At 38.7% G+C, this 27,466-nt stretch overlaps 2 protein-coding genes across 2 annotated transcripts; one reads left to right on the top strand and one right to left on the bottom strand.

Moving 5' to 3' along the window:
• Positions 1-438: 438 nt before the first annotated feature.
• LOC6050126 (transcription factor grauzone) lies at positions 439-7,298 on the bottom strand. Its single transcript, XM_038249372.1, has 3 exons — positions 7,185-7,298; positions 5,820-7,113; positions 439-1,181 (listed from the first exon to the last, which is right to left on the bottom strand). Exons 2-3 carry the CDS (start codon positions 7,088-7,090, stop codon positions 641-643), a joined length of 1,812 nt encoding a protein of 603 aa, XP_038105300.1. The 5' UTR covers positions 7,091-7,113; positions 7,185-7,298; the 3' UTR covers positions 439-640.
• Positions 7,299-12,567: 5,269 nt separating this feature from the next.
• Positions 12,568-24,204, top strand: LOC6050823. Its single transcript, XM_038266894.1, has 3 exons — positions 12,568-14,144; positions 20,840-23,529; positions 23,587-24,204. The coding sequence occupies exons 1-3, from the start codon at positions 12,695-12,697 to the stop codon at positions 24,130-24,132; spliced, it is 4,686 nt and encodes a 1,561-aa protein (XP_038122822.1). The 5' UTR covers positions 12,568-12,694; the 3' UTR covers positions 24,133-24,204.
• Positions 24,205-27,466: the final 3,262 nt, after the last annotated feature.

Here is a 27,466-nt window from a genome sequence, read left to right as displayed (position 1 = left end):
CACGGGAAAAATAAAAAATTTCGAAAATAAAACGGGCTGTAGAGGGTTAACTAAAAAGTATGGAGTGTGGACAATCAAAAATCAAAAATTACAGAGCGAATTAGTTACTTTGAATGGAACTGGGGCTACATGATGTTTAACTACATTTTCATTGACATGTTAAAACTGCCATTGTCGTGATCGGGGACTTTCTTTTATAATAAAAACACAGATATTTTGCAATTAACAAACAACACGTCTTATTCCACAGAAATTAACCACAAAACTGATTTGACAATCTTCATTCTCTCTTTCGCCGGCCGCGCGCATCTCGTTGTTTTCTCGCTCGTTGTTCTCTCTCGCAGCTCGCTAGCGCGCTCTCGCACTCAATCCACAATTAGCTAACAAGGCAATATTCATGAAGGTGCGCACTTTTTGTTGCGCTCTTAACTCTTATTTATGAATTATATCAATCTTATAATAAATACTCATTTAATAATTTATTACATATTCAATCCTGCAACCCATAATCCCTACAAAAACCACGGCTTGTTACCAAGATTATTTAATTTTTTTTCTTATCTTAAATATTTTTAGTTCTCCCATTCCCTCTCTCATCGACTCTCAGCGAACTTGCATCCTCTCAAGTTGCCCACCATCTCTACTTCTGCCGCTGCATCCTCCCCTTCAACCACTCCTCAAAATGCGCCCTCTTCCGATGGGAGTGCATGTTTGCGTTCGAGTTGAACGTCCGCGGACAGTGCGCGCACGTGTACAACCCTTCCCCATCACCTCCCCCTCCATTGTGCGTGCTCATGTGCTCGCGCAAGCTGATGGCCTTCGCGAACGTCTTCTCACAAACGGTACAGCCGAACTTGCCCTCCCGATGCACGAACCGCTTGTGACTTCCGAGCGCGACCCGGTTCGGGGCCTGCTTGCCACAAATCTCGCAGCTGACCGGTTCGCTCGTCTCGTGCATCATTAGGCGGTGCTTGCGCAAGCTCCACTTGGAGAACGACCGGTGGCAGTCGGGACATTGGACGCGGCTTGCCTGCGCGGCGTCCGGATCGTGCGCGGAAGTGGTGTGCGCTTCGAGCTCCTGCCGCGAGATGAACCCTTTGGCGCACACTTCGCAGACGTAGTCGAAGTTTAGGGTGTGGCGCTTGATGACGTGTTTTTTGAGCAGGGAGCTGTTGCTGAAGCTAGAGAGGGTGGAGGAAGAATCGGTGTTAGTTTGAGTTCGAGTACCTTGACATCGGTCCAGGGTGGCCACTCAAGTCGGGAAATCGGGAAAGTCGGGAAAAAGTCTGGAATTCGCCAAAATCCGCAAAAAATCGGGAAAAAGTCGGTAATTTGTGATTTTTTGTCAAAAAGTCGGGAATTCCAAGCAAACTTGTTTGATAATTATTTTCTTTCTTACTATTTTACTCTTGAATATTTTTGTCATATTTTGTACAGTTTTCAAATTAAATTCACAAAAATTTTCTGCAGTAACTTACTTTAAATTTAAGGTTCTTTTCACAATTTCAATCTATGTCAGAATGAAAAAGGCCATTTCAGACAATGAAAAATATGATAAATAGGGGAAATATACCCTTTCTAATCAAACACCTATCTTCGTCATATGGAGAGTTTGATGCTCGATTAAAGCTCCAAAAATACTATTTAGGCTGTAAACTTACCAGCAACAGCACTGCCTCGAGTAAGCACGCAAATTTATGCCACTTACTGGCCAAAAAGATCAAATTTAATGCACTTTTGATCATAATTTCTATTTTGCGAGACCATTTCTCATCATTTTGGTCGCACACACATCCACACGCAAGATCAGAGGTTAATAGCTTAACGAAAGTCGCCATCAATATCTTTTCACTTGCGCTAACGATTTCAAGGCGCTTAAGATATGAAATTGCTTCCAAATACCGGCAACATGTTCTTTTGACCATTACTTAATCACTCACTTGAAAAATAATCCCGAAACATGTAAATAATTAGCAAGCGCCATCAAAAAAACAAACGCGCTTAGTCTTTTGACGTTTCAATTTTGACCATCCATTCTAATCGAAGGCTGAAGAAAACCGAGCGAGAAGCGAAGGCAAATAAAGAACAAAGGGTGGCCACCAACACCACCAGCCAGGAGTGAGCCAGTGATGCCAGGAAATTTTCTCTATAAATGCTACTTTTCGTGAGTGTTCGCTCAAAATTTCATCAATTTTGGCAGCACGAAGCGGACCCAAACGAGCGTTGGAAGAAAAAAAGAACTGAGCTGAAAATAGAAAAATGGGCGTGGCCCAATGCACACGACTGATTAGAATGCGTTTTTGAAATATTTTTTTAAAATGCTTGTAAAAGGAATAGCATAACTTTTAATAAAAGTGAAAATAAACAGAAATGTTCACAAAAAGTTGCTCTACTCGTTGGTGTACTTGGTTTTATTGAATTTCAAGGAACACTCCAGATTATCCAGCATCATTCAAACAAGACCATATTAGGCTTAAAATGGGTTTATTTCCCCTATTGATTGCTTTTGACATAAAATTTCATATATTTTTTTAATTCAACGGATTTTTACTAATTTGTATTTATCAAACAAGATCTATTTATAAAACAAATTTAACTAAAAACAGCAACAAAGTTAGTGAAAAACTAATAGAAATAGAGAACCTGATTTTAACAATTATGACCAGCGTAAAGTTATGATTCTGTTTTAATATTGAGTGTGGCAATTTTTTTTTGGTGGAAAATTTTCATTAAGTCATTTTGATTTTTTTTCCAAAGGTTTATCTTGAACTTTTTTTGCGAGTATGGGTAAATTACTATAGATTAAGCTAGATTTTTTTTCAGTTTCCGGAAAACTTAAATATCGTATAAAATTCAATCGTTGTTCGTTCTGAACGAACAAATTGAATAATTTTTTTTCCGTTTTGACAAAAAATATTGAAAAAGCAAATAAAACAAATTTTGATTTAAGTTATTGCAAATATGTTGAACCCTGGGCCTTGTAAAGTCAAGGGGCATGATTTGATCCTAGTGCATTAGTTAAAATTTGGGTATACATTCTTTTTTATAAGCACTATGGACACCACTTCATGCTACGAGAACTCGCTTTGCCGCAGCCCCAGGGCTTAAGCGTTGACCGATAAGCTGTCTTCGTGAACTAGGTAGTTCTCCGATAGTGAAAATATCACAATTGCACAAGACACCGCTGCTTCTGTGACTTTTTCACTATCACAATGTGGGATTTAGGTGGGATTTTAGGATAGTACAATTGATTTGTTGCTTAGCATTAGCATTTAAAATAAATCTGTATCCTTTCCAAATCTATTTGATGTTAAAGTTAGTTGCAATTGTTAAGTTAGAGAAACTTTGATTGATGTAGAATACTAGGCATTCTTTTATGTCAAATTGTCCACAGAGTCTCGATCAATCAATAATGTAATGATATCGGACAAAATTCGTGGATCTGTTGAACTAACGATTTTCGGATTGTGGTTGTATTGACCATTGTTGCGAATCGAGAAACTACGGATCTTTTGACGTAAATGGTAATTTCTTTTAAAAATCGCGATTTCTATTCTATTTGTATATTCTCACAAATTTTTATTGTTTTTTGATTGAAGTACAGTCATCCCACATATTCGGAACGGTTTACAGATCGGCCAATGTTCAACAAATCATAGAAAATCGTTAATTGAACATAATGATTTGCTTTTACCTTCATGTGAAAGCTTTTCTTGAGATCTTTCGATTGATGTATAGACCGGCTGTACATTTTTACGTTTTATATCAAGTTTTTAAAGAAAAACATTGACCCTTGAAATCCACAAATTCGGAACACTTTTTTTCTTACGATGTAAACAAACTTTTTTTTCTCTCCAGGAGTACATATTTTTTACAAAATACTAACTTCACAATCTGAAACCAATAAAACACATGCTTAGTAATGTTTTATGAATGGTCTGATAACTTTTTTGTGAAAATATCAGTTAAATTCAGGTGTTCCACAATTGTGGGAGGCACAATAACATCCCACAATCATGGAACAGGCAATTTGGAGGCAGTATTTGCTGCTCTGGATAAAATAATCTTGAAATGAAGTTTTTTGTTGAAAAAGTACTACTTTTACTAGTGGAATAGCAAGATAATGTACAAATAAAGGTCCTAAAAATAGCAGGGTCGACAGAAAAGTTGCATTTGGCATCCTATTGACAAATTACCACCAAAGTGTTCCGAATTTGTGGGTGTTCCGAATATGTGGGATGACTGTAGTACTGCAACAGTTAAAGGAACGTTTAGTTTTGAACATTAAGTTTAGAGGATTTTAAATTAAAATTAAGATTTTCAATCCAAAGTAGTTAGCAAATGAATATTTGGACTTAAATGAATAATTGAATAAGTTGGACTTATGAATAACACACAACTGTGCATTTATTCTAGAGTCAGATCCATACAGCGTCAGTGTTTATTTGGTCGAAGTGTACTAATTCATTGGCAGATCTGATTCTAGTTGTAATGTACGACAAGACTACTGACGGACGTGACAGGACGAGGGCCCAGTTTAGAGGTTTCAACATCAACGATGTGCGGCTGGACCACCCTCCAAAAAAAAAAAAGTTATTGCAAATATGTTTAAACAATTTGTCCTTCCGAACATTTCGCATAAAGTAAGTTGTAAAACATGTAATCTTATCAAACTGAATTTTTCATTGAAAAAAAATAAAACAGTTAAATACTGATAACTGGATACATCAGCATTGATTAAAAAAATCAATATCAAAATTTACAAAATTTAGAAGGGAACTTAATTTTAAGCGCTCTTTGAGTTTAAATAAAATAAAATTAGGAATTTTTAAATTTTTACCATTTCCAGTTGAAATGAAGTATCAAAAACGTTTGCCAGTTAAAAAAATTAAAATTGTAATTATAAGTATATTTTTATGTTTTCGGTTATTTTTCAAAGACTATTAATTGTTTATGTTTCTACTCTGAATTAAAATAATTAGTGTTTCAATATTAAAGTATATTTGAGGAGTTTGTTGTTGAATTTCTTTTTACACGAAAATTGTAAATAGTTTGATTTTTTTTGCCTTCCTCACCTTACTGAGGAAAGGCTATAAAATCACTCGAAAACTAAACATCTTAATTAGACCTCCTAGACCCACCTTCATGTATACCTATCGACTCAGAATCAAATTCTGAGCAAATGTCTGTGTGTGGGCTGGAATAATGATCAAAAAATTGTCACTCGATTATCTAGACATTGGCTGAACCGATTTTGTTCGTTTTGGCGTCATTCGATCCGTCTTAGGGTCCCATAAGTCGCTATTAAAAATTATGCGGTTTAGTTAAGTACTTCAAAAGTTATGCTAAAAAAACGATTTTAATAAAAGTCCGGAAGATTGTAAAAAGGGTGGTTTTTGTAAGAAAACCTGGCATGTTATACATTTTTAGAAAGGTATTCAAAAGACCTTTCCAACGCGTTCAAAACATTGAAAATATGACAACCCTATCTAAAGTTATTAGCACTTAAGTGTTATTTATGTACATTTTGGAAGCCGGATCTCAGATATCATAATGACCTATCTTTGGATAGGTAATTAAATGACCTTTCCAACGAATGTGAGGAAGGAACCAACCACCTAAGGGTGGATTGAGTAACGTATTTTAAATTTGTTTAGTTTTTTTTTCGATGGTTGATATTAACTTTTTTTATAAAGAGTTTTTTTTTTTAACCATTATTTAGATAAGAAGAAATGAGTTTATGGAAAAGTCGGGAAAAAGTCAGGAATTTGAAAATGGGATTTGAGTGGTCACCCTGCCTTGACATCGGTTCAACTTACATCCTGTCGCACTCCTCACACTGAAACTGCTTCGTCTCCAGCGCCAGGTGGCCCTTCACGTGGGTGTTGAACGCCGCCTTGTCGGTGAAGGTTTTGGCACACTTTTCGCAGGTCATCGCGTTCACCGGGGTTCCGGTGAAAACGGTGTGATTTTGCACCTGATGGCGGCGGAGATTTCCTGCGCACGATAGCAGCGCTTGGCAGACCACGCACCGGAGCAGGTTGGGATCGTCGTGGCTGCGCAGATGTTCCAGCAGTCGAGAGCGCTCGATAAAGTCCTTGTTGCAGCACGTGATGCGTCCCTTGGTCTGGTGAACCTCGCGGCAGTGGTTTTGAAGTTGGTAGAATTTGTTGAAAGTTTGCGAGCACTGGTCGCAGATGATGACGCAGTTCTGGGCTATCAACTGGTCGGATTTGTGCAAAGCGTTGACTGTTCGTTTCTTCTTTTTGGGCTGTGGCTCCTGGTTGGACTCTTCCACCACGTTTTCCTCCGATTCGTGGTCCGAACTGTCGTAGAAGTTATCAGCAAAAGAGGTTTCCGGTTCTGGTTCCCTCTTAAAGCAATCTTCTGCTTCGTAGTCGGTAATTTGCTCCGGTTTCACTTCGATCACGCTCTCCAGCTGTTCTTGCTTGACCACTCCATCGTCCAACTCTCCATCGACTTCCTGCTTCACTTGGACGTGTGCAAACGGGATCGTTTCCGTGTGAGCCGCCTCAATCTCACCGTGAAACCGGTGGAACTCCTCGACCTTCAGCCAGCACTGCAAGCAGACGACCTCCCCCACCATCGAAACTACCTCAAACGAAAAGTACTTGGCAATGACCGTCCCTCGATACGACTCCCACTCCTCGCTGGCCATCGGTTCCGACGGACTCGGCTGAACGCCGCCCACAAGCGGAACGTGATGCTTCGTCTTCTGGCGGCACAGAAAGCAGCTGGGTCTAACCCGCCTAACAATCACCGGAGCAACAGCCTCAACTTCCTCCAGCTCGGGCTGTCCCCAAGGATTCCGGATCGTGGGTACGCTTCCCCGTGCCAGCGGCCTCCGCTTGCGCGTTTTACCCGACGGAAAGTCACCGTAGTAGCAATCGCTGGTAAAGTGCCCACTGCAGAGGAGCTTGCCCGGCCGGCCACCGCAGAACGCTTCCCAGTCCCGGCGCAGCGACGGACTCGTGGGGAACTGGTGCATGCAGAGGCCACGCTGGACGGCCTGCGTCCGGGTGAGGCCGCACAGCGCGCAGCAGGCCGGCGGCTTGGCGGGGTCGTTCATGGTTTGATTTCTCAGAGGTGGTGCTGTTCGAGTAGTAGTAAGAAATTTAAATTTGTATGGGGAAATCAGGTTTTCAGCATTTAGGAAAACTAACGGAATTTGGAGCAAAAATGAACGACATCAACAGATTTGTTACACGATGTTTGTAAACAATACACTGTGAAAGAACTTGTCAAAATAAGTAATTTTGTTTCCCCCACTTTTTTTGTGTGTTTAAACGTTTTTAAAATGATTTAAATCCAAAATAAATTACCTATGTTTCATAAGCGTGTGGTTTCATAATGAACCGCACGAAACGTCCTACACGCTTACCAGGGGAACTAAATTTTTAAGTTCGTTCAAGCAAAATGAAGTTCGTTTCAGCGATCTCAAATTTGAGATGGGTTTGTTTTAAATTTTCAATCGCAAATTTGAGATCACTGAACTGAACTGATTTTGCTGAGGTACTTATAATTTTGTTTTCTTTTGAATGTGACACTTTAGGGACTTAGACACGCACGGAGTTTCGGATTGTGCAGGTATCGATTTCCCCCGCAGATTGCCATACCGCTGGTACTTTTTCAGGAGGAACTGGTTCACCGGTGGACGGAATTCTTTGCAGATTGTGCATAAATCGTTGGTTTTGGAGACACCGGACGTCGATCCAATGCGCACCTTGGGGACAGAATGGACAACCCTAATTCCTTCTGGAATTTGTTCATTAGACCATCCCCTACACATCTGTCTTTATTCCGAGTGAATCCATGTTGTCCCCAACCCTGTAGGAATGATTGAACGAAAAGCATAAAAATCCCATAGTAATTTACATGTAAACTTTGAACCGCTGGGGACAGGCCAATTTTCAACCAAATGGACTGATATTTGGCAGTCCCTATATGGGTATCCTCTACTAGGGGAACCTCGGTTTGCCTGATTCTGAGAACTTTTTTGTTTGGATGAAACACCCTAATATGTATACATGAAGGTGGGTCTAGGAAGTCAAATTAAAGAATTTTGTTTTTCGAGTAATTTTATAGCCTTTCCTCACATAGCAAAAATTCCGGGAATTCCCGGGATTTAAAAAAAAATCTCGTTTCCCGGGAAATTTAAATCCCGGGAAATTGGACGCCCTAACTATACAAGAAGATATTAAATCGATCACAAAATCTCTGCTCAAGATAAATATAACGATTTTCATACATAAACATACCAAAATTATATGGAAAAAACTAATACTGCAAGGCTTTTTTGGCACAGTCGGTTTAATAATGGTTTTATACCTAGCCCACGGGCAGTCGCGTTACGTGTACTTTGTACACACTTTGTAACGGCACTTGTAAGAAATGCCAAAACACGCGAGTTCCCGAAGGCTAGTTTAAAAAAATCAAACTAGAAAGATATAGAGCTTTATGACGTTTCGCGTACGCACACTAGCGCACCATTTGGTTTTGCTGGCTGACAAAATTTAACCTCACTTTATTTTCGTGTACGTACACGCAATACATACGCACGTACAGCGCCGTACCTAGGGGTTGGCGCAGTTGGCGACCGCCAAGGGCGCCAGCCCTTGGGGGGCGCCGAAAACGATGATTGAACAAATTTGTCATGTTATTATACAATCCTAGAAAGGTGTTCAGAACAAAAGGGGCGCTAAATTTTAAAGTAGGACTACAAAATAACTCGATAATCTGGATCGGAATATTACAAATATTATTTTATGTTAAACACTTGGGGCGCCAAAATCAACTATTTTAATAGTTCTACTAGAAATAAATTTAAAATTAAATTCACTAAATTCATTTATCAAAAGGGGCGCCCAAGTGGTGTTCGGTATCACCGAAGAGGAAACCCTGCCGTGCGCACACCCCTGCGCCCACCGTGTCAACTGACAGCTAAACGTCAAACGTCACCGGCGAACCGCGCGCTCTAGAAGCTCGCGTCAGAACACGTCCAACCGCCAACGAGGCAACACGCAACATCAGCAGGAGTGAAGAAGTTTAGTGTAGTGAGACGGAGGAGGAAGAAGAAGTGAGGAGAAAATAAAACAAGAAAATCCAAGTTTCCCGGTGTTTTCGTCCCTCCTGCGGTCCCGCTGCTAACTCGCCACCTAACCCAAAATACAGTCCACTACCCATAATCGGCCAGCCCCGAACAAGTGGCAAAAAGTTCAGGAGTTTTATAACAATTCTTTGAAATAGCTAGAGATTTTATATTTCAACTACAGTATATAAAATTCAATTTAAATTTCACCATTTTTCCAGCATCAGGAACCATCAAGCTTTTTTATGTTTTGAAGTTTTTTTTATATAATCAGCTATTAAATTGAAATTTACACATTTCTATTGAAAAACTGAAATAAAAAGAATAAGATATTTCAAGTTTAAAGAAAATGGCATTTGAGATATTTTTATCGTTTTAAATGCAAACTTGTGCGTTGAGATTGGCCTACGTTTTCGAAATACTGAAATGTTTTAATTGAATATTTCTAACACAAGAAATGCTTTGACTTTTGTTAAATTTCTAGCAAAATATTTTTTTTTCAACATAAAAATGTTGGTTTTTTAAGAGCACATAAATTGTATATATTATATTCCTGAATTGATATATTAAAAAAACTGGTTTGATATGCTGCTTGTATTCAATTGCTTGTAGCAAGAGTGAAAAAGTAAAATTTGGGTGTCTTCGACAAAGTTCCATGAATTGGCATGCCCACAAACTTTTTAGTCGTAAAAGTAAAATATTATACAATTTCTTGAAAATTTTGATTTGCAGAAACACCACTATCGCGGACCCATTAGAATTTAAACCAAAGCAAAATTCCAACTCCAAAAACAGCAATATTTTTTGGGAAAACACAAAGTTCCACTTAATTTTGCTTCTAGGGACAATAATTTGAAGAATGTTTGTAACATTTTCCTTGAAAATTTTTGTTTTGTTGAGTTTTAATGGAATGGACAAAGTTGCTTATCTTTCACATACATTTTTTATTTATTTCATGGATTCCATGTGTTGGGCTATCCAGTGTAATTTCACCTAGATTTTCACATTTACACAAACGAATCTAAAAGCTTTGAGTGTAGAGTGTGACTATTCTCGAGATTTTCAAATTCCCGGGAATCGAGAGTTGAATTTGGAAATTTCCCGGGAGTTCCCGGGACCCGGTAGTGTTTATAACTATGCCAATAGTGCCAGTAATGTATAAAGAAAAGTTATAAATGTGTTTCTTTTCAATGAATTCAGTTACGATTTATTCATACTTATTCAATAAAACGTTAATTAGTAGCCTCATCATTTTTGGGAACTATGATCTACCTCTTGATTTTTTTCTGAATCTGCGATACAACTTGTTGTATGAACTTGTTAATAGATTTTTGTTAAATATTCATTGAAGAAATAGTAATCAAGAAAACCCGAGTTCACATTTGGCTGACTTTACAAAGATTTCCAGATTTTTTTTTTTATATAAAATATAATTTAATATTGAGGTTTAAGCGGAACACAAAATTACTCCATTACATAAAAAAAAGGAAATTACCTTGATACAGCGAAATTAAATTAATAAGAATTAAAAAAAATAGATTATAAGGATTGCTATGCTTGAAAGAGGATATGGAAATTAATTATACTTATCTTGAAAAGGCTTTTCCCACTTAGAAATAATAAACAAAAATATGAAAAAATTAGACTTTTTCTTGTGGCTAACTGCTAAGTATGCTTTAAGGTAAATTTTGGGGTCCACATTATTTTAAGTTCTCCCAATTATAGTTATTGGAATTTTTGATAAGTTAAAATTTACACTTTCTGAATTAGAAGATAAGAGAAGCATTGGTTCATTCGAACTTGAACATCTTACATTGAACATCCAATGTTCTAAATAATTTCGAATTTTCAAATGTTTTTTTTTTTCTTATTAGTTTATATAATTTTGCTTCGACCAAATTTCCCGAGAATCGAGAGGTCCAAAAATTGTCAATTTCCCGGGAATTCCTGCTTGTCACCATCTATTTGAGTGTGATGGTTTTTATACAAAATTTTAAGAAACTTTAGATGTCGAAAAATAAACACAAAAAAATTCAATGTGTTAAAAAGGTAAAAACTAATTACCTTTGTTTGAAGCTATGAATTTAAAAAAAAAAACAAATTTTAGGAATTTTATATCAATTAAAAAACACAGTCACGAGAGAAATATCTTCTATATCTATATATATAAAAAATTTCGACGGTTTTGTTCGAACGCGAATCAGTTCAACACGGAGCGTGGGATCGAGGTGCTCTTTGTTGCGTTGGGTTCGTATAAGCCCAAGGAAGGTTTATACGCTAACTAATTGACACTTTGGCCACTCTGGAACCGATTCCGGAAAATCTGCAGATTGTATGGGAAAAGTTACGTAAAATCAAATTTTGATCACAGGAGGCTGAATTAGCAAACAAACAAGAAACGTCAGGAAACCTAAAAAGGGCAGGACGAAGTTTGCCGGGAAGAGCTTGTTGTTTTCATAAATAAATTGAAAAAAATAGTTTCAAAAGGAATCCATCCAAAAACAAGTTTCGAAAGGAATCCATTTTCTAATCAGTTGAACTATTTTTTCAGCAATTCAGGAAAATTGTTTGCTGATACCATGAAATTTAAGCTAGGTCAGATCAAATTCTGCTTAAAAAGATAAAACAACACTCTGCTATTTTCAGTCAACATTAATCCAAAAGCAACTTTTCGTTACAACCTATCTGTATGGGAAACCAATAGTATATCTTTTAATCGATTGATTTGGTTTAAAAATAATAAAACATTAATTTGAATATTCTTCAAAGAATTAAACTGGTTGGTTGGATTTTTCAGCTGTTATATTTATTTCATCATTTACCATTATATTATTAAAACTCTTTGAAGCAATCGCTGAAAATTTAAGTAAACATATCAAAATGATGAAAAATTTGAAGGGGCGCCAAATTGATGCTTCGCCAAGGGCGCCGTGGACCCAAGGTACGGCTCTGCGCACGTAGAATGCTCTATTGCGAAATTGGGTCCTAAAATGAAGCTTAGATTGCTGATATTATTGTTTACAGCGATAAATCTTATTTTTCTGAGTACAATGACCCTTTGTACGACCACAAAGAGTTTAAAATGGATTTTTAAATCAATTTTGAAAAATTAAACCTCGCGGTCCTTCTTGACAGAAAAGCTCCTACTTGACAGCTCGTTCCAAGGGGACCATAGTTGATCCATCGAAAAAATGTTGTCTTGTCAAAAAAAAAAATTGCATAAAAATGAAAAAACGTGATCAGAAATGGTTTTTAATCGTGTTTTTTACCGTTGTACATAAAAATTGACGTAGGGCTTTAGTACCCAATTCTAAACAATAATTACACTCAATTTTGAGTTGACCTAAATATTGTGATCATGACGATTCGCTTGTCACCCTACTCCAAGCGTTTGTCGTCACTTCCAGCAGCGCGAGTTCATCCAAGCGTTTGCTGCTGTTTTGTTTTGAACTTCGAAGTCGTTGTTGTGTTTCGCGTCCGTCAACAAGTGCAGCCGTGAAAAGTTTGCAAAATTTAGTTTTGTAAACCTCTTGATTTCAGTGATGTGAATCTTGTGCCATTTACAGTTAAATTAATCCCATAGCCATGAACAACTCCCGGGGTGGCGTCCTCGACGCCACCAGCTACTCGCTGAACGATCGCTCGGAAAGTTCCGCGTTCAACCTGGACGACAGCGACCTGTGCGATCCGGCGATGCTTGCCATGCTGGACCGACCGCCGGACGGGATGCAGCTGCGCAAGGATGACCGCTACGCCGGGTTCGACAACAACGTCGGCGACAGCTGGATCTACCCGACGAACTATCCGCTGCGGCAGTACCAGTTTTCGATTACGCAGGCCGCACTCTTCAAGAATACGCTGGTGGTGCTTCCGACCGGGCTCGGGAAGACTTTCATAGCGGCCTCGGTAATGTACAACATCTACCGGTGGTACCCGACCGGGATCGTGATCTTCATGGCGCCCACGAAACCGTTGGTGAACCAGCAAATCCAGGCCTGTCACAACGTAACGGGGATTTCTCTGGATGACACTGCCGAAATGACCGGACGGCAGTCTAAGACAAACCGCGCCGAGCTGTGGCGCACGAAGCGAGTGTTCTACGCGACGCCCCAGTCCGTCCAGTCGGACATCAACTCCCCCGACCAGATCTTCCCCTTCGAACGGGTCAAACTGGTCGTCATAGACGAAGCGCACAAGGCCAAAGGCAACTACGCGTACTGCGAGGTCATCCGCGCGATCGTCTCCCGAACCACAAATTTCCGCGTGCTAGCCCTCTCCGCCACACCCGGACGCACCCTGGAAGACGTCACCGAGGTCATCCGCAACCTCCTCATCTCCCACATCGAAGTCCGCTGGGAAAACTCGATCGACGTGGCGCAGTACACCTTCAAGAAGAACATCCGCACCATCGTGACTCCCCTCGGCCCCAAACTCACCCGAATCCGCGACAGCTACCTCAAGATCATCGACCCGTACGTGCGCCGCCTTCTCGACGCCAACGCCATCTCCGGCCACGTCGGATCACTCTCCCGTGGTTCGCTCATCATGGCCCACAAACGATTCCGCGAAAACAACCTCATCCAGCGCCATCCGAACGCCACCTCCATCAACTCGGACTTTAGCACTTGCATCAGCATGTACCACGCGCTCGAACTCCTCATCCGGCACGGACTGCGCGCCTTCCTCAACTTCTTCGAGGACACCAACTCCTCAAACGAAAAGTACTTCGTATCCATGGACCTCTCCCTTAAAGCCCTCATCGAAGAACTTCGCCACGAGTACGGGCGGAATCCGCTTGCGATCTTTGGGAATGTCCGCGCCATGCCAAACGGAGTGGTTCCGGCGGTGGCGAATGATGATGCGTTCGATTTTGGCCATCCCAAGTTTGCGATTTTGGAGCGGCATTTGAGGGAGCACTTTGAAGGCAATCCGCAGTCGAAGGCGATGGTGTTCAGCGAGTATCGTGACTCGGTGGCGATGATTCACCGGTTGCTGCTGCGGAACAGACCGTTGATCAAGCCGAAGTATATTGTGGGTAAGGATTTGATGGTCGTATCACTTGCTTAGAGCGGATCCTAACGTTATTTTCCTTAAAAAAAATGTTAGATATATTGAATAGCAAAAATGTTTTAAAATCTTGAAATATTAAAAAAAAGTAATTTCAAAGATCTTTTTGTTTAATTTTTTTCAGATTTTTCAATGGCTTAATTTTAAAATATTTAAAATTTAAATTATTAGCTCTTGCATTTGAAAATAAAGTTTTTTTTATTCAAAGTTTTTTGAAATTTATAATTTTTAAACTTTGAAATTTGAAAAACTTTATTTTTATATTTTTTTCAACATGCAGTTTTTAAAATCATTGTTTTGCCCCTCTGAAAATTCAACTTTACAACTGAAAAATTGAAGCAATTCAACGGTTATAGTTCATGTCAATTTGAACGGTACCATTAAAATTAAAGCGCGTGTGTTCGTGTGTTGCTGCAAATATGATTTATAAATTCAAAATTTCTAAAATAAAAAAATATATTAAAAAATTTAAATTAAAAAAACTTAAAAATTTACAAAAAGACTTTAAAAAAATCCTGAGTTTAAAACTTCTTTATAAATATAAATTCAAACCAATGAATATAAAATAATACAGTAGTTGTTCGGTAACTGGGCGTTGTTTAACTGGGCTGCGCCAAAAAACCAAAACAAACCGAAATCACCGAGGGGTTATTGGATGCAAAAATCATGTTCAGTAAATAAAAAAAAACTTTTTTCAAACTTTTATGTAATTTCAAGTTACAACTGATGAAATATGCGAAGTAATCATTGTAAATAAATTTGAGTAACTTTTATTTTTATATTTCATCATGAAAATATTATGCAGGCCAAGGATTGATACCTAAGAGCATGCAATGGCATTGACCTTGTTGCGTGCTCTTCGGTTGACGTCCACGTAAGGAACATCCTGGAAGGAGCGTAACTAACTACATCCGTAGTTCTGTTAGATCATCCGAATTATCTTGATCAGAACAGTATAGCTCTGGTTCCTTGCGAGTGTCCTATTTTCTTACCTCCACGTTGGCTTGGTTTTCATGATGACCTAGCTGGTGGCCTGTGGAAACGGATCGTAAACCTTTGACCACCGCGGGTCAGAGTCGAGACGGCTAAAAGAAAGGGGCGCGACAATGTGGGAAAGGGAAGTAATTTGTGATTGTAGACGGTATTGTTTTGATTCGCAGTATGTTGAGTCAGCTGCTGTGGATGTACCTGAAACATCGCACAACGGGGTTTCTCTCCTTTCCATTTCCAGCTAACAGCTATCTTCTGTTTATTTTGTTTCACTGATTTTCTTAAACGGCTTCTGTTTACTATCCTCCATTTGATTTCGATTTTTTAATTTTTTTTTATTCTCTTATTTCTCAACGCTTTTCAACTCTATTTTACCAATTGATGCTGCTGTAACAAACTGTCTGCTTTCCCTTAATTTGGTAGCGATGTCAATTTTGTTTATCATGTGCCTTTTCTTTATTTATCTATTCGAATAATTTTTAATTTCTACCATCTTTCTTTTACTATTGATTCTTTACATATAGTATATTTCCTTCACTGTCCATTGTTTTGAAACTTCACCTTTTTCTTAAGCAAGTGAGGCTCGAGCCCTTACTCAATTTATGGAATGATTGAAGGATTTACACTAATATTACTATTGTACTTTCTAAAATGCTTAGGACCAAAATATTGTAACAAAACACCGCGACAAAAGAAATAGCAACAGATAAACACGACTCAACACTAGGAAAGATTCCAGGAGAAAACAATACACAGTAAAATAACAACTAGTTTTTGAATTCAAACTAAAAATAAAACAGTACTTGCTTTAATGAAAGTTGATAGGCACACTATAAATGGTTAGGCGCTTATACTTACATCAAACCCTACGTAATGTACCACCCCCGGCCGAGTTAAAATGCGTAACCGGAAAAGAAGGTGTGCATGCCTGGCACGAACACTCAAAGCGTGTTCTAGCGTGCTGCTCGTACTGACTCAGAGCAAGGGTGAGATGTAGGTGTAAGGGCAGTGCGTGTTCGTCGGGAACCTGGTGCATAAGATCGGTCAAGGCCCGTTCTTACACTGAAAATTGCGAATTGCGAATATTTCATCATGAAAATATTATGCATCGGTAGTCCCCTCGTTAGTTTTTCGTTCAGCCCAGTTAGCGAACAACTACTGTACACTCAACCCCCGGTGGTTGATCACTTTTTCGTTTGACACTTTTTAGTTTGTATGTTGTGTTTAGTTTGTTGGTTTGACAAAGTCAAACTAAAAAGTGACGAACTGTCACTTTTTACACGGCGCTCACTCACACTTTCAAAACAAACTTCTGGTAGTGTGTATAAACTCCGTGTAAAAGGGGTGTCAAACTAAAAAGTGACCCCGTTCGTTTGACAACAGTTGGTGTCAAACCATCGGGGTTTGAGTGTACTCAAATTATTAATTTATAAAAAAAATTAAAGTGATTCCAAAATCCAGAAATAAAAATAAATTTTAATATCAAAAAATACAAAAATAAAAAAAATGCTAAATTTAAAATTAAAATATCATAACTGACTTATTCAAACATTAAGAAATAATTAAAAAAAAAATAGATTTCAAAAGTAAAACAAAAGATAAAACATAATTTAAAAAATCTAAATTATAAAACTAATAAAATTAAAGTACTATTTTTTTTATTCTCGAATTTATAAATGCTAAAGTTCTATAGTCCCGCCCGTGTGGATCAATCGGACCGCGCACTGGCTCACAATCCAGAGGTTGTTTGTTCGAATCCCGCGGCGGGCGCTCTAAAATTCTTTGTGTAAATATGGGTATTCGGCGCCGTCGCTCCGTGCCATACTCTAGTACGCTTAGGAGCCCAGGGCGGCGAAGTCCTTGTAGTTAAAAAGGAAGACACTAGTGGTTGGTACTAGCAATGGTGGCCGACAGCTATAAAGTCAACTTCGTTTTTTAAAGTTCTATAAATTGTCAAATCCTAAAACACAAAAATACAGAAATATAAAATTAAAAAAGCAAAAATACAGTCAATTAAAAAAAATTAATCTAAGAATTTTTAAATTCTACACGCAGAAAAATAAGGCATATTTGAATCAACAAAACGTTTTGTTGATTTGAAAATCAAATTTTTTGTTGAATCAACGCTAAACGTCAAAGCAGCTTTTTCAAAACAACAAAAGAATTTTGTGGAATCGATAAAATCAAGGTTTGTTTCAACGCAAAATCGGCGTTGATTATATTCAACAAAAATTTTATTGATTCAACCTCGTACAGGCTGATTCTACAAAACTTTTTTCTGCGTGTATATCTGCAAAAAAAAAATCTATAAATTCTTAAATTCTTAAATTCTTAAATTCTTAAATTATTAAATTCTTAAATTCTTAAATTCTTAGATTCTTAAATTCTTAAATTCTTAAATTCTTAAATTCTCAAATTCTTAAATTCTAAATTTCTAAATCTCTAATTTGAGATTTTTTTTAACTATTTTTTTTTAATTCGGCTTTTTTGTAATTCTAAATTTCTTAAAATTCAAATTTTCTAATATTGAAAATTTCTAAATTTCCAAATATCTAAAATTCAAAATTTTTGAAATTATTTTTTAAGGTGAATCCTACCGTTATTTTCCTTATGAAATTGTTAGACATATTGAGTAGGAAAAATGTTTTAAAACCTTAAAATAAAAAGTAAAGAAACTAACAAAATTAAAAGAATTTTACCTGGGTGCTGAAAAGACAGAATGCGTAACGTGATTTTCGAATGCTCCCCACTACTCCTCACTAATACAACTGCACTACAGCTGTAAACATAAACAAAGTAGAAGGCTATGTTCAAGCTCAAGCGTGACATTTTTTTTGCTGCTGAAGTGACTTGTTTTGAAACATTTTGGATCTGTTGATGTTAGACTTTTCGCTGACAAAATTAAGTACTTCGCGCGTGTTTTGTTCATAGACTAAAGGAGGGGCAGCCAAAAGAGGCCTTTTTTGTTTTCCACGTGACGAAAAATTGCGTCAGAAGTGGGTGGAATTTAGTGAATCGTAAGAGCATCCAAATGGCACTTTTAAATCTTTCAAAAGTTCGACGCCGTCAACTTTTTTTTATTCCTGACAAAATAAATTATTGATCGATTACAATACTTGCTATTTCTTGGGAGCATTTTGCGAACAGTAAATTGGTTCCGCTTTGACAGTTCTAAATTGAGGCCGCTTTGCGGACGACTATTCAGCACCCAGATCTTTACAGTGGTTAATTTTTTTGAAATTTAATTTTTTAGCTCTTGGATTTGAAAATAAAAGTTTTTTTATTCAAAGTTTATTTTTTTGAAATTTATAATTTTCTGACTCTGAAATTTGAAAAACTTTATGTTTTATAACTTTTTTAACATGCAATTCTCAAAATCCTGGTTTGGCCCCTCTGAAATTATTAAATTCAAAAATTGTTGAATTCTTCAAAAAAAATCTCAAAAATCGACTTTACAAAATCAAAGGTTTTTTAAATTCCTCTCTGAAATTCTTAAATTCCTTAATTCTTGAGTTCTTAAAAAAAAAATGTTACAATTGACTTTACAAAATCAAAGGCTTTGAAATTCTACATCACTGAAATCCTTAATTTCTAAAATCTAAAATTCTAAATTTCATTTTTTTTTAATTCAAAATTTATAATATTCAACATTTTAAACTTCCAAATGTCTACAAAATTCAAAATTCCCGAAATTCATTTTTTTAGTTTTTTCATTTTAGTTCATTCCTTCTAAAGAAAGCCATTGAAAATAGTTTGCGTGAGACATGGCACAATTTGAAGTGTTATTGACGAGTTCTAAAATTCTTTAAAATACAAAAATATTCAAAATACAACCACTCAAAAATACACAAAATTCTAAAAACAAACATATCTCCAAAATTTAAAATTCCACAGCTCCAAAATTTTAAGAAAAAAAAGAATCTATAACATAAACATTTTAAGATAAAAAAAAAGTATTGATGCTATTTGAAATGTTGGCAGTTAAAAGGGTCCTAAAGCCGTATGTAAATTTAAAAAAAACACGATTAAAAACCATTTCTGATCACTTTTTTTTATTTTAATGCAAAAAAATAAATTGACAAGACAACATTTTTTCGATGGATCAACTGTGGTCCCCTTGGAACGAGCTGTCAAGTAGGGCCGTAAAGTTATGTTTCAAAAATTGAATTAAATATCCTTTGCGGTCGTTCAAAGGGTCATTGTACTCAAAAAAATAAGCTTTATCGTTGTGTACAATAATATCACACATTTTAGCTCCATTTTAGGATCTAATTCTAAAATTCTGAAATCCTAAAATATTTCAATTCATAAATTCGGAAATCCTAAATTTTATAATATCTTAAATTAAAAATCTCGCAACTTATCAAAAAATAAAATCATGAACATTTCATAATTTCGAATTTTAGATAACAGAATCACGATTTTTTTTATCAATACTAAAGCAACACGAGAAAAGGGCGGATATGCATTATTGACACAAATTTACGTCTCTGACCTAAAATATGAAAATAAATTTAGAGCATTATCTTATTCTGTATAATCCAAGATGGCAGCCAAAATGGAATTATTTAACATCAATAGGTCAAATTCAAAATTTGTTTCTAAAATTTTCAAATTTGTTTAAAACTTTAAAATTTTAGATTTTTGAAGTTTTGGATGTTCGAAGTTTGAAAATAATTTCCCTTAAAGTTTTTAATTATGAATTTTGAAATAATTTATTATTTAAATTTTCAAATTTTAGAATTTTTTAAGTTTTGAAATTTTTTTTTTTAAGTCAAAACTCTGCAGTTTTGGCCTTATGACGATTTTTTGGATTATTAAAATGTTACAATACAATGTTCCACTTAAAGTTTTGTTAATTGCAGATGTATTTCGAAAATCCTGCAAATGGTTGGCAAATTTACCGTAAATTTAACTGCAAAATTGATATCCCGAGTTTTTTTGTAAGGTCCTATCAAGGTTTTTAAGCGAAGATGGCGTTCGTATGGTGAACGCCCGAAATGTCAAAATCGCGCAGTAGCACCAACATTAGAAAAAAATGTGGCTGTCATGCCATGGCACACTTTTTCCGTAATGTTGGTACCACTGCGCGATTTTGACATTTCGGGCGTTCATCATTTGTAACGCCATCTTCGCTTAAAAATCTGGATAGCGCTTATAGGTCCTTTTTTTATACTCTAGTTATATTGAAATAGTACAGTTAGGTCCAGATCATATGAACTGTTTCATTTTGAACTGTCGTTCTGTGAAAATTTACCACATTTTTGACTGTTAAAATTGGAATAAGATTCACATCTTGAAAAACCATGTTAGTTTGAAATTAACTCGCATTTCTAATTTTCAATACTTTGTACTTCCATTACAGTCCATGTCAGTTTGAACTGCACCACTCCTGAAGTCAACGTCAATTTGAACTGTACCATTGAAATTGAGGCGGCAGCATTTTTTTAAACCATGAAATTCCATAAATCCACTCGTACAGTTCATGTCAGTTTGAACTGTACCACGTCAATAGAATATGTTGTATCACTCTTCACATTAATTTCATTACGAACTGTACCTCAGAATTTAAATAATTTTTTTTACAAATCCATTGCAATTCAAACCGTTAACGTTAGTTCCAATTTGAACTGTACCACAAATGTAACTTTTTCCCCTCCTCACCAATTCCAGGCCAGGGCACCCCGGGCGGCACCGGTCTCCCCGCCGTGTCCCAAAAGGAACAGATCGCCACGATGCGGGACTTCCGGAGCGGACAGTGCAACACCCTGGTGGCGACCTGCGTCGCCGAGGAGGGCATCGACGTGGGCGAGGTCGATCTGATCGTGTGCTTCGACATCGTCAAGAACCCGACCCGGTTCGTGCAACGGATTGGCCGCACCGGTCGGCAAGCTGTTGGGCGGGTGTTGATGCTGGTGACCGAGGGCAAGGAGCACGAAACGCTGAAGGAGGTGCTGGCGTCGAAGGACAAGACGAACCGGGCGCTCTCGAAGAGTCGGGAGATTTTGAACGTGCTTTATCGGGGATCGCCGCGGTTGGTTCCGACGGAGTTTGCGCCGCGGTGCGTGCAGACGTTTATTAAGGTTCCGGAGAAGGAGGAGCGGGGGGAGGGTGAGGGTGGGAAGCGGGGGAAGAGGGGGAGGCCGGCGAAGGAGGATCGGGAGAATGCGGGGGAGAGTTCGACGGCGGAGACTCGGGGTAAGAGGAGGAAGAAGGGGGAGGAGGTTGCGCCTCGTGGGACGCAGGACGTCCGGAAGTTCTTCCGGAAGACGGAGGCGGATTTGGACGAGAGTGAGCGGGAGGTGTTTTGTAGTCCGACGAAGGACACCTCGGTGGACTCGGCCAACACTTCGAAGGATCGGTTGACGGTTCCGACGGACAAGTCGATCCGGGTTGGGAAGACGGATGAGGAGCAGGAGTTGGAGCGGTTGATGAAGCCGCTGTTGCGGCACAAGGCACGACTCGGACGGGAACAGTTCCTCAACGGCGGAAAGCTGATTGAGATTGGGAAGGAATCGATCATCAAGTCTATACTTTGCCCGAACGTGATCAAGAAGGTGATCCTCGAGGCGAACCTACCTCTTCTGAAGGAGGTCTCCGTCAAGAGTGACGTGTTGCAGGCCACCTCCGCGGACAGCGAGTCCGTAATACTGCTGGACGACGCCGGAGAATCCGTGCGAACGGAAACGAGTAGCTTTGAAAACCTTTTCGGAGGTCGATCTGCGCTGAAAGCGAGGATCGCTGAGCTTGAAGAGTCCCGGAAGTGGGCGAAACGCATGCGACGATCGCCGTTAGGCGAACCAGACATTGAAATCCCAACCAACGATGCGATCGTAGCCGATTTCCAAACCTTGTACGATCAACTATCTGAGTTCAGCTTTTCCGCGATCGCGAAGCCGCTCCCGGAGAGCGCTCGAGCCGTTCCCGACGCGATCGACCCGGTTGTGCTGTCTCAACTGGAGGAGTCGCGCTACCTAGCGCAAGTTCCGGACGAAACTCCGAAAGCTCCCGAATCCCGGCTGGCACCCCTCTTCGAGACGCGATCGCCGCTGGACGACACCCCGATCAACCGCAACAAGGCAAAGTCCCGCGTAGCGACGCTGGCCAAGAAAACTCCAGCGGACAGCCCGCTACTGCGGGCGTTCAACCGGTCAATCGCCAAGGCCAAGAACTCGGACACGATCGCGTCGCCGGCGGCGTCGAGTCGCAGCAAGGATCTTGGCGTTCGGATGGCGCTGGAGTTTTTCCACCTGAACAGCGTGGACCAGATGTTCGAGGAGTCGGGCAGTGACGGCGAGCGTACGGAAGCGATGATCGTGGAAAGTGTGGCCGACCTCAGCCGGACGCTGTTTGACGCGGGGGATTTGAGCTTGGCCGCGCAGGAAGCTGCCTTTATTGCGGGGAACTTTGAAGGGGAGGAGGATAGTACGATCGCTCGTAAGGAGATCGAAGATCTGGAGGCGGCCCTGCTCGCGGATGATGAGTCGTTCCCGGAAGTTGATCGACCTGCTTTAAATGGTAGCAAGAGGATCAACCCGGAGATCGCGGGAAGTTCCACGATCGTGAAACCTGCAGTAGATGTCCAAATTGATCAGTTCTTGGAGGATTCGCCCACGAAGGTAGAACCGGGTGATCGCGCAGGTAGCTCCGGAATCCCAATCGATCGCTTCCTTCGGGAAGCATTCCCCAGCGAACCATCCCCGGTCAAGCCGACCCCGCGACAATCACCACGATCACTTGCGCGCCGCATGGAGCTGCTCGATTGTGAGATCTTGGCCGAATTCCTCGAAGACTCGCAGGACGAGGAGGAGATCCCAAACTCGCAGGAAAACGTACCGCCTCCCCGCAAGTACGGCCAACCGGCAACGCAGAAAACGCTGAACGTCGGCGAGTTGGACGACTTCTTGGCGGACAGTAACGACGAAGACCTGTTTGACCTTACGATACCATCGAGAACCACGCCGGCGGTTGCCGCCGCCGTCGAAGACGGCTACGACACCGACAAAACCGTAGATTACGACGTCGGGCAAGCCCTGAAGCAGATCATCCCGAGCACGCCACCTTCCCGTCCAAAACTCCTCGACGAAAAGTCCCCTTCGCTCCTGCGCAAGAAGATCAACTTCTCGCGACTTCAGGTGACGCGATCGAGCGGGACGCTCGAGGTCAACTCCGCCCCCGTTGTACGATCGAGTTCGGCTCCGAAGAGTTCACCCTTTTTCGGTGCCGCTGCTACGCAGCAACCTGTTCCGACGGTTTCACCGCCGGACGAGGACGAACCGTCGTTCGTGATCGCGCCAAAGCGTAAGGCGGCGACCGTCATCAGCAGTGACGAGGAGGAGGAGGTCTTCCTGACGGCGCGATCGGTACGGATTTCCTCAACTTTGATCACTTCCCCTTCAATATCCAAGCTTCTTTTTCAGAAAACTTCCGCGGAGATGAATCCGCCGGCGCCACCTCCGCAACGAGTTCGGAAGCGACGTCGCCGCAACGAGTGTGACTTCTTCCTGAGTCAGGCCGCCGTCTCGGATGACGACGAAGACCACGGCGGAGACGACGACTCGAACGAGCACGACAGCCACTTTGTGGACGACTCGATCGTGTACCATGGGCCGGTCGAGGACGACGCCGTGGACATGAGGGCGCGCTACCTGCAGTCGGTCCGGAGTCCGATCAACGCGCGGGCGGCCTTCAAAATTCCGGCCCAGCCCCGGCGTCAGATGAACCTCTCGGAGATCTACTCGCAGCTGCCGGGGCCGGACGATGAGCTGCACGACGATGGCGATCTGCAGTCGTTTATCGTGCACGAAGATCAGGATGAGGTCGTGGACGGGTCGGCGTCCAGCTCATCGATGGACGAGCTGGAGCGGGCCGAAGCTATTTTGCGGGAGCGGAGAAGGCAGGGCAGGGAAAATAAGAAAAAGAAGGGGGGTCGTGTGGTGGTAAGGCCATCGTCGGACAGCGATTGAGCGTGAGTACAAAGTTTCGATCGTGATTGTTTGTTGGCTATTGATTAAATGGACACTTGGTGCGTAAGGAAATCAGGTGAGATTATTTTCTGTCGATGACAGCCGTGAAAAAGGGAGAGTCTCTTCATAATCTAGTCATTTGACTCTCTCCACCTCTTTCATTCGCGCAGAGCTCGTTCGTTTGAATTCTACCGAAATTACGATCACTTGGCCCCTGACAGCGTTCAAATGATTGCTGTCACCACACTTGCTGCGCTCAAGCAAGAAAGAGATAGGAAAAGAGAGAGAGAGTAAAAGTGCATGTTTCGTCGTGTCGTCCAGCTGTTTGAGTTGAGTTGACCTTAAAAGATTTTCGATTCCACTCTAGAGTCAGGGATTTCCTATGTAGTAAAAAAATTATGTAAATTTGTAAGGTGCAATTTTTGAAGGTTAAATATTACCTCTTTCATGAAGTAATTTTACCACAATTAAGACTGAAAAAGTGACATTACACCAGAAAAGTGGTAAAATTACACATTTTCAAAGGCTTTCTAGTCAGAAATTTACCAACACATGCAAAGTATGTTTACATTACAGCTGGAGGTTTGTTTGCATCAGATTTCCTTTCTCTTACTAGAAAAAGTTTTTTGTCAGGCGACTTCTAGCTGGTTGGTGAAATATGTATACAAAACAACATTAAAAAATACCAATTACAAAGCCTCAAAATTCAAAAAATTCAAAACTAGAAAAATTAAAAAAAATTACTAATTTAAAAATTCAAAGTTTTTAATGAATATAAAAATATATATTGAAAAAATTTAAAATTAAAAAATATTAAAAAAAACTCAATCATTAAAAGTTCAAATATTTTTAAAACGCTACGCTAAAATAAAACATTAAATTAATCAAAAAAATTAAGCTCAAAAATTTAAAACTCAAAAATCAATTAATTAAAGAATTAAGGAATTTAAGAATTAAAGAATTGTGTAGTTTTTTTTAAAGGTCCAATAAACCAAATGTTCAGAATTTAAGAATTTAAGAATTTAAGAATTTAAGAATTTAAGAATTTAAAAATTTAAGAATTTAAGAATTTCAGAATTTAAGTATTTAAGAATTTTAAAGAATTTAAGAATTTAAGAATTTAAGAATTTAAGAATTTAAGAACTTAAGAATTTAAGAATTTAAGAATTTAAAAGAATTTAAGAATTTAAGAACTTAAGAATTTAAGAATTTAGGAATTTAAGAATTTAAGAATTTAAGAATTTAGGAATTTAAGAATTTAAGAATTTAAGTATTTAAGAATTTAAAAGAATTTAAGAATTTAAGAACTTAAGAATTTAAGAATTTAAGAATTTAAAAGAATTTAAGAATTTAAGAATTTAAGAACTTAAGAATTTAAGAATTTAGGAATTTAAGAATTTAAGAATTTAAGAATTTAAGAATTTAAGAATTTAGGAATTTAAGAATTTAAGCATTTAAGAATTTAAGAATTTAAGAATTAAAGAGTTAAAGAGTTAAAGAATTAAGGTATTAAAGAATTAAAGAATAAAAGAATTCTAAAGAAAATTTTCAAAACCTATAAGTCATAAGTAAAGAATTAAATAATGAAAAATTTAAATTTTTAAGAATATAAGAATAATTTTTAAGGAATTTTATTTTGGAGTTCAAGAAATTAAGTATTAAAAAAATAGAAGAACTTTAGTGTTTCTAATTTTCAAATTTGAATTTATTTTCCGTTTTTTTCAGAATTCGAATTTTTAGACATTATTAAAAAAATAGAAGAACTTTAGTGTTTCTAATTTTCAAATTTGAGATTATTTTCCGTTTTTTCAGATTTCGAATTTTTAGACATATTAATTTTTAAACTCTTAAATTTTTGGATTGGTTTTTATTTTAATTTATTTTTATTCAAGAATTTAATTATTCAAAAATGTAAGAATTAAATTATTAAATAGTTGAAGAATTCAAGAATTTAAGTATATTATACTGCCCCTGATCGCATAAATCGAGCCAAACATTTCATTAGGGCACAAAAGCAAAAACCGTGATTCGAGAAAATCGCTTGCAAAGATAGACAACTTGTTTCAATTCCTATTTAAAACATAAGCTTGACTGATGGTATTTTTACTGATGATTCGATAAAACACATCATTATCCTCAACTCTGCTTTACTGCTTCTTAATTTATGTTGATTTTCACAATAAAACTCATAATTTAAAAAAATCTCGTTATTAGGCCCTTTTAGCTTTCCAACTGCTGTTCATAATGTAAAAAAAAAAGTAAATCTTTCCCAGTTCCTGAGGGGAACACCCGTGAAGAGTATCGGGGCCGGCATTTACAAAGCGGATTCAGTGGCAGTTTTTCACTCAACTAATGTTAACATGTAAAGGTTAATGTTAACATTCCATAGGTCGCCTCCCTAAGGTGTCGTGATAAGGTCCAGTTTGTGACGATACACTACCTTCCCTTTACTAAGCAATCGAATCCAGAAGGGAAAAGATCACCAGTTGTGTTGGTCCGAGCCGGGATTTGAACCCCGATCTACCGCTTACGAGGCGGAAGCGTTACCACTAGGCTACGTGGCTGTTCATAATGGGCCTTTTCTAAATGCAATTTCGAAGAGAACTAAAAGGGCACTAAAGCGCTGTCACCGGATTGTTGTTTTGAATGATGTTTATGGGACCTTTTGTTCAGTTAGAAATAATGAGGAATTCAGGGAACATTATGTTAATTAGTGATGTTTTGTGATCGAATGGTGAGAATAAGGCATGTGAAACATAAAAATTCTTCAAAAGTGCACTGAACAGCATCCGCGGGACCGTATTAAATATTGTGTTTCGACGAAGTTTTTTCTGCAGAAATCCTTGGTGAAACGTAAACCAAACGTTGTTTTGAAGTGAATTAGTGTTAAGAATGTATGAAAAGTTCACTTTATATCATAGAAAGTTCCTCAACTACGAAAAACTAACGAAAAATAAAAGGGCACAATTGAACTTTTTTTCTGGTTCGGAGTGAACATTGTTATGGGCCCTTTTGTGTTTTTGATTTTTTCAATAGGAAATTGTTTGTTATCAATCTGATTCTTGGAGGGCATGTAGGGAGTGTACTAATGAATGGAATAGTGGAATAATCCCGAATGTTTACGTTTTGGTTTTGTGCCCTAATGAAATGTTTGGCTCGAAATGTCCCATATGCATTTTCATCGATTTCGAGTTATTGATGCAGTTTTGTTCAAAATTGTGTGCTCTTTCAAAAGAGCCTATAACATCCAGTACTTTGTTCTAGAAATCAGGAGGAAATCCTGTTTTTTCGTGAAAACTTAACACGTAGCCTTATGTATGGGACAAACTTCTAA

The sequence above is a fragment of the Culex quinquefasciatus genome, chromosome 1 (assembly GCF_015732765.1).
Source record: "Culex quinquefasciatus strain JHB chromosome 1, VPISU_Cqui_1.0_pri_paternal, whole genome shotgun sequence".
NCBI lineage: Eukaryota > Metazoa > Arthropoda > Insecta > Diptera > Culicidae > Culex > Culex quinquefasciatus.
The sequence above is the reverse complement of the archived record's forward strand: the minus strand, read 5'-3'. Positions and strand labels throughout refer to the sequence as shown.

Excerpts from the sequence above, each read along its gene's own strand:
- LOC6050126 (XM_038249372.1), bottom strand. The coding sequence starts at position 7,090 with ATGAACGACCCCGCCAAGCCGCCGGCCTGCTGCGCGCTGTGCGGCCTC. Across the intron at positions 1,182-5,819 it reads TGTGAGGAGTGCGACAGGAT|CTTCAGCAACAGCTCCCTGC; the intron begins GTAAGTTGAACC and ends CACCCTCTCTAG.
- LOC6050823 (XM_038266894.1), top strand. The coding sequence starts at position 12,695 with ATGAACAACTCCCGGGGTGGCGTCCTCGACGCCACCAGCTACTCGCTG. Across the intron at positions 14,145-20,839 it reads CAAGCCGAAGTATATTGTGG|GCCAGGGCACCCCGGGCGGC; the intron begins GTAAGGATTTGA and ends CACCAATTCCAG. Across the intron at positions 23,530-23,586 it reads TCTTCCTGACGGCGCGATCG|AAAACTTCCGCGGAGATGAA; the intron begins GTACGGATTTCC and ends CTTCTTTTTCAG.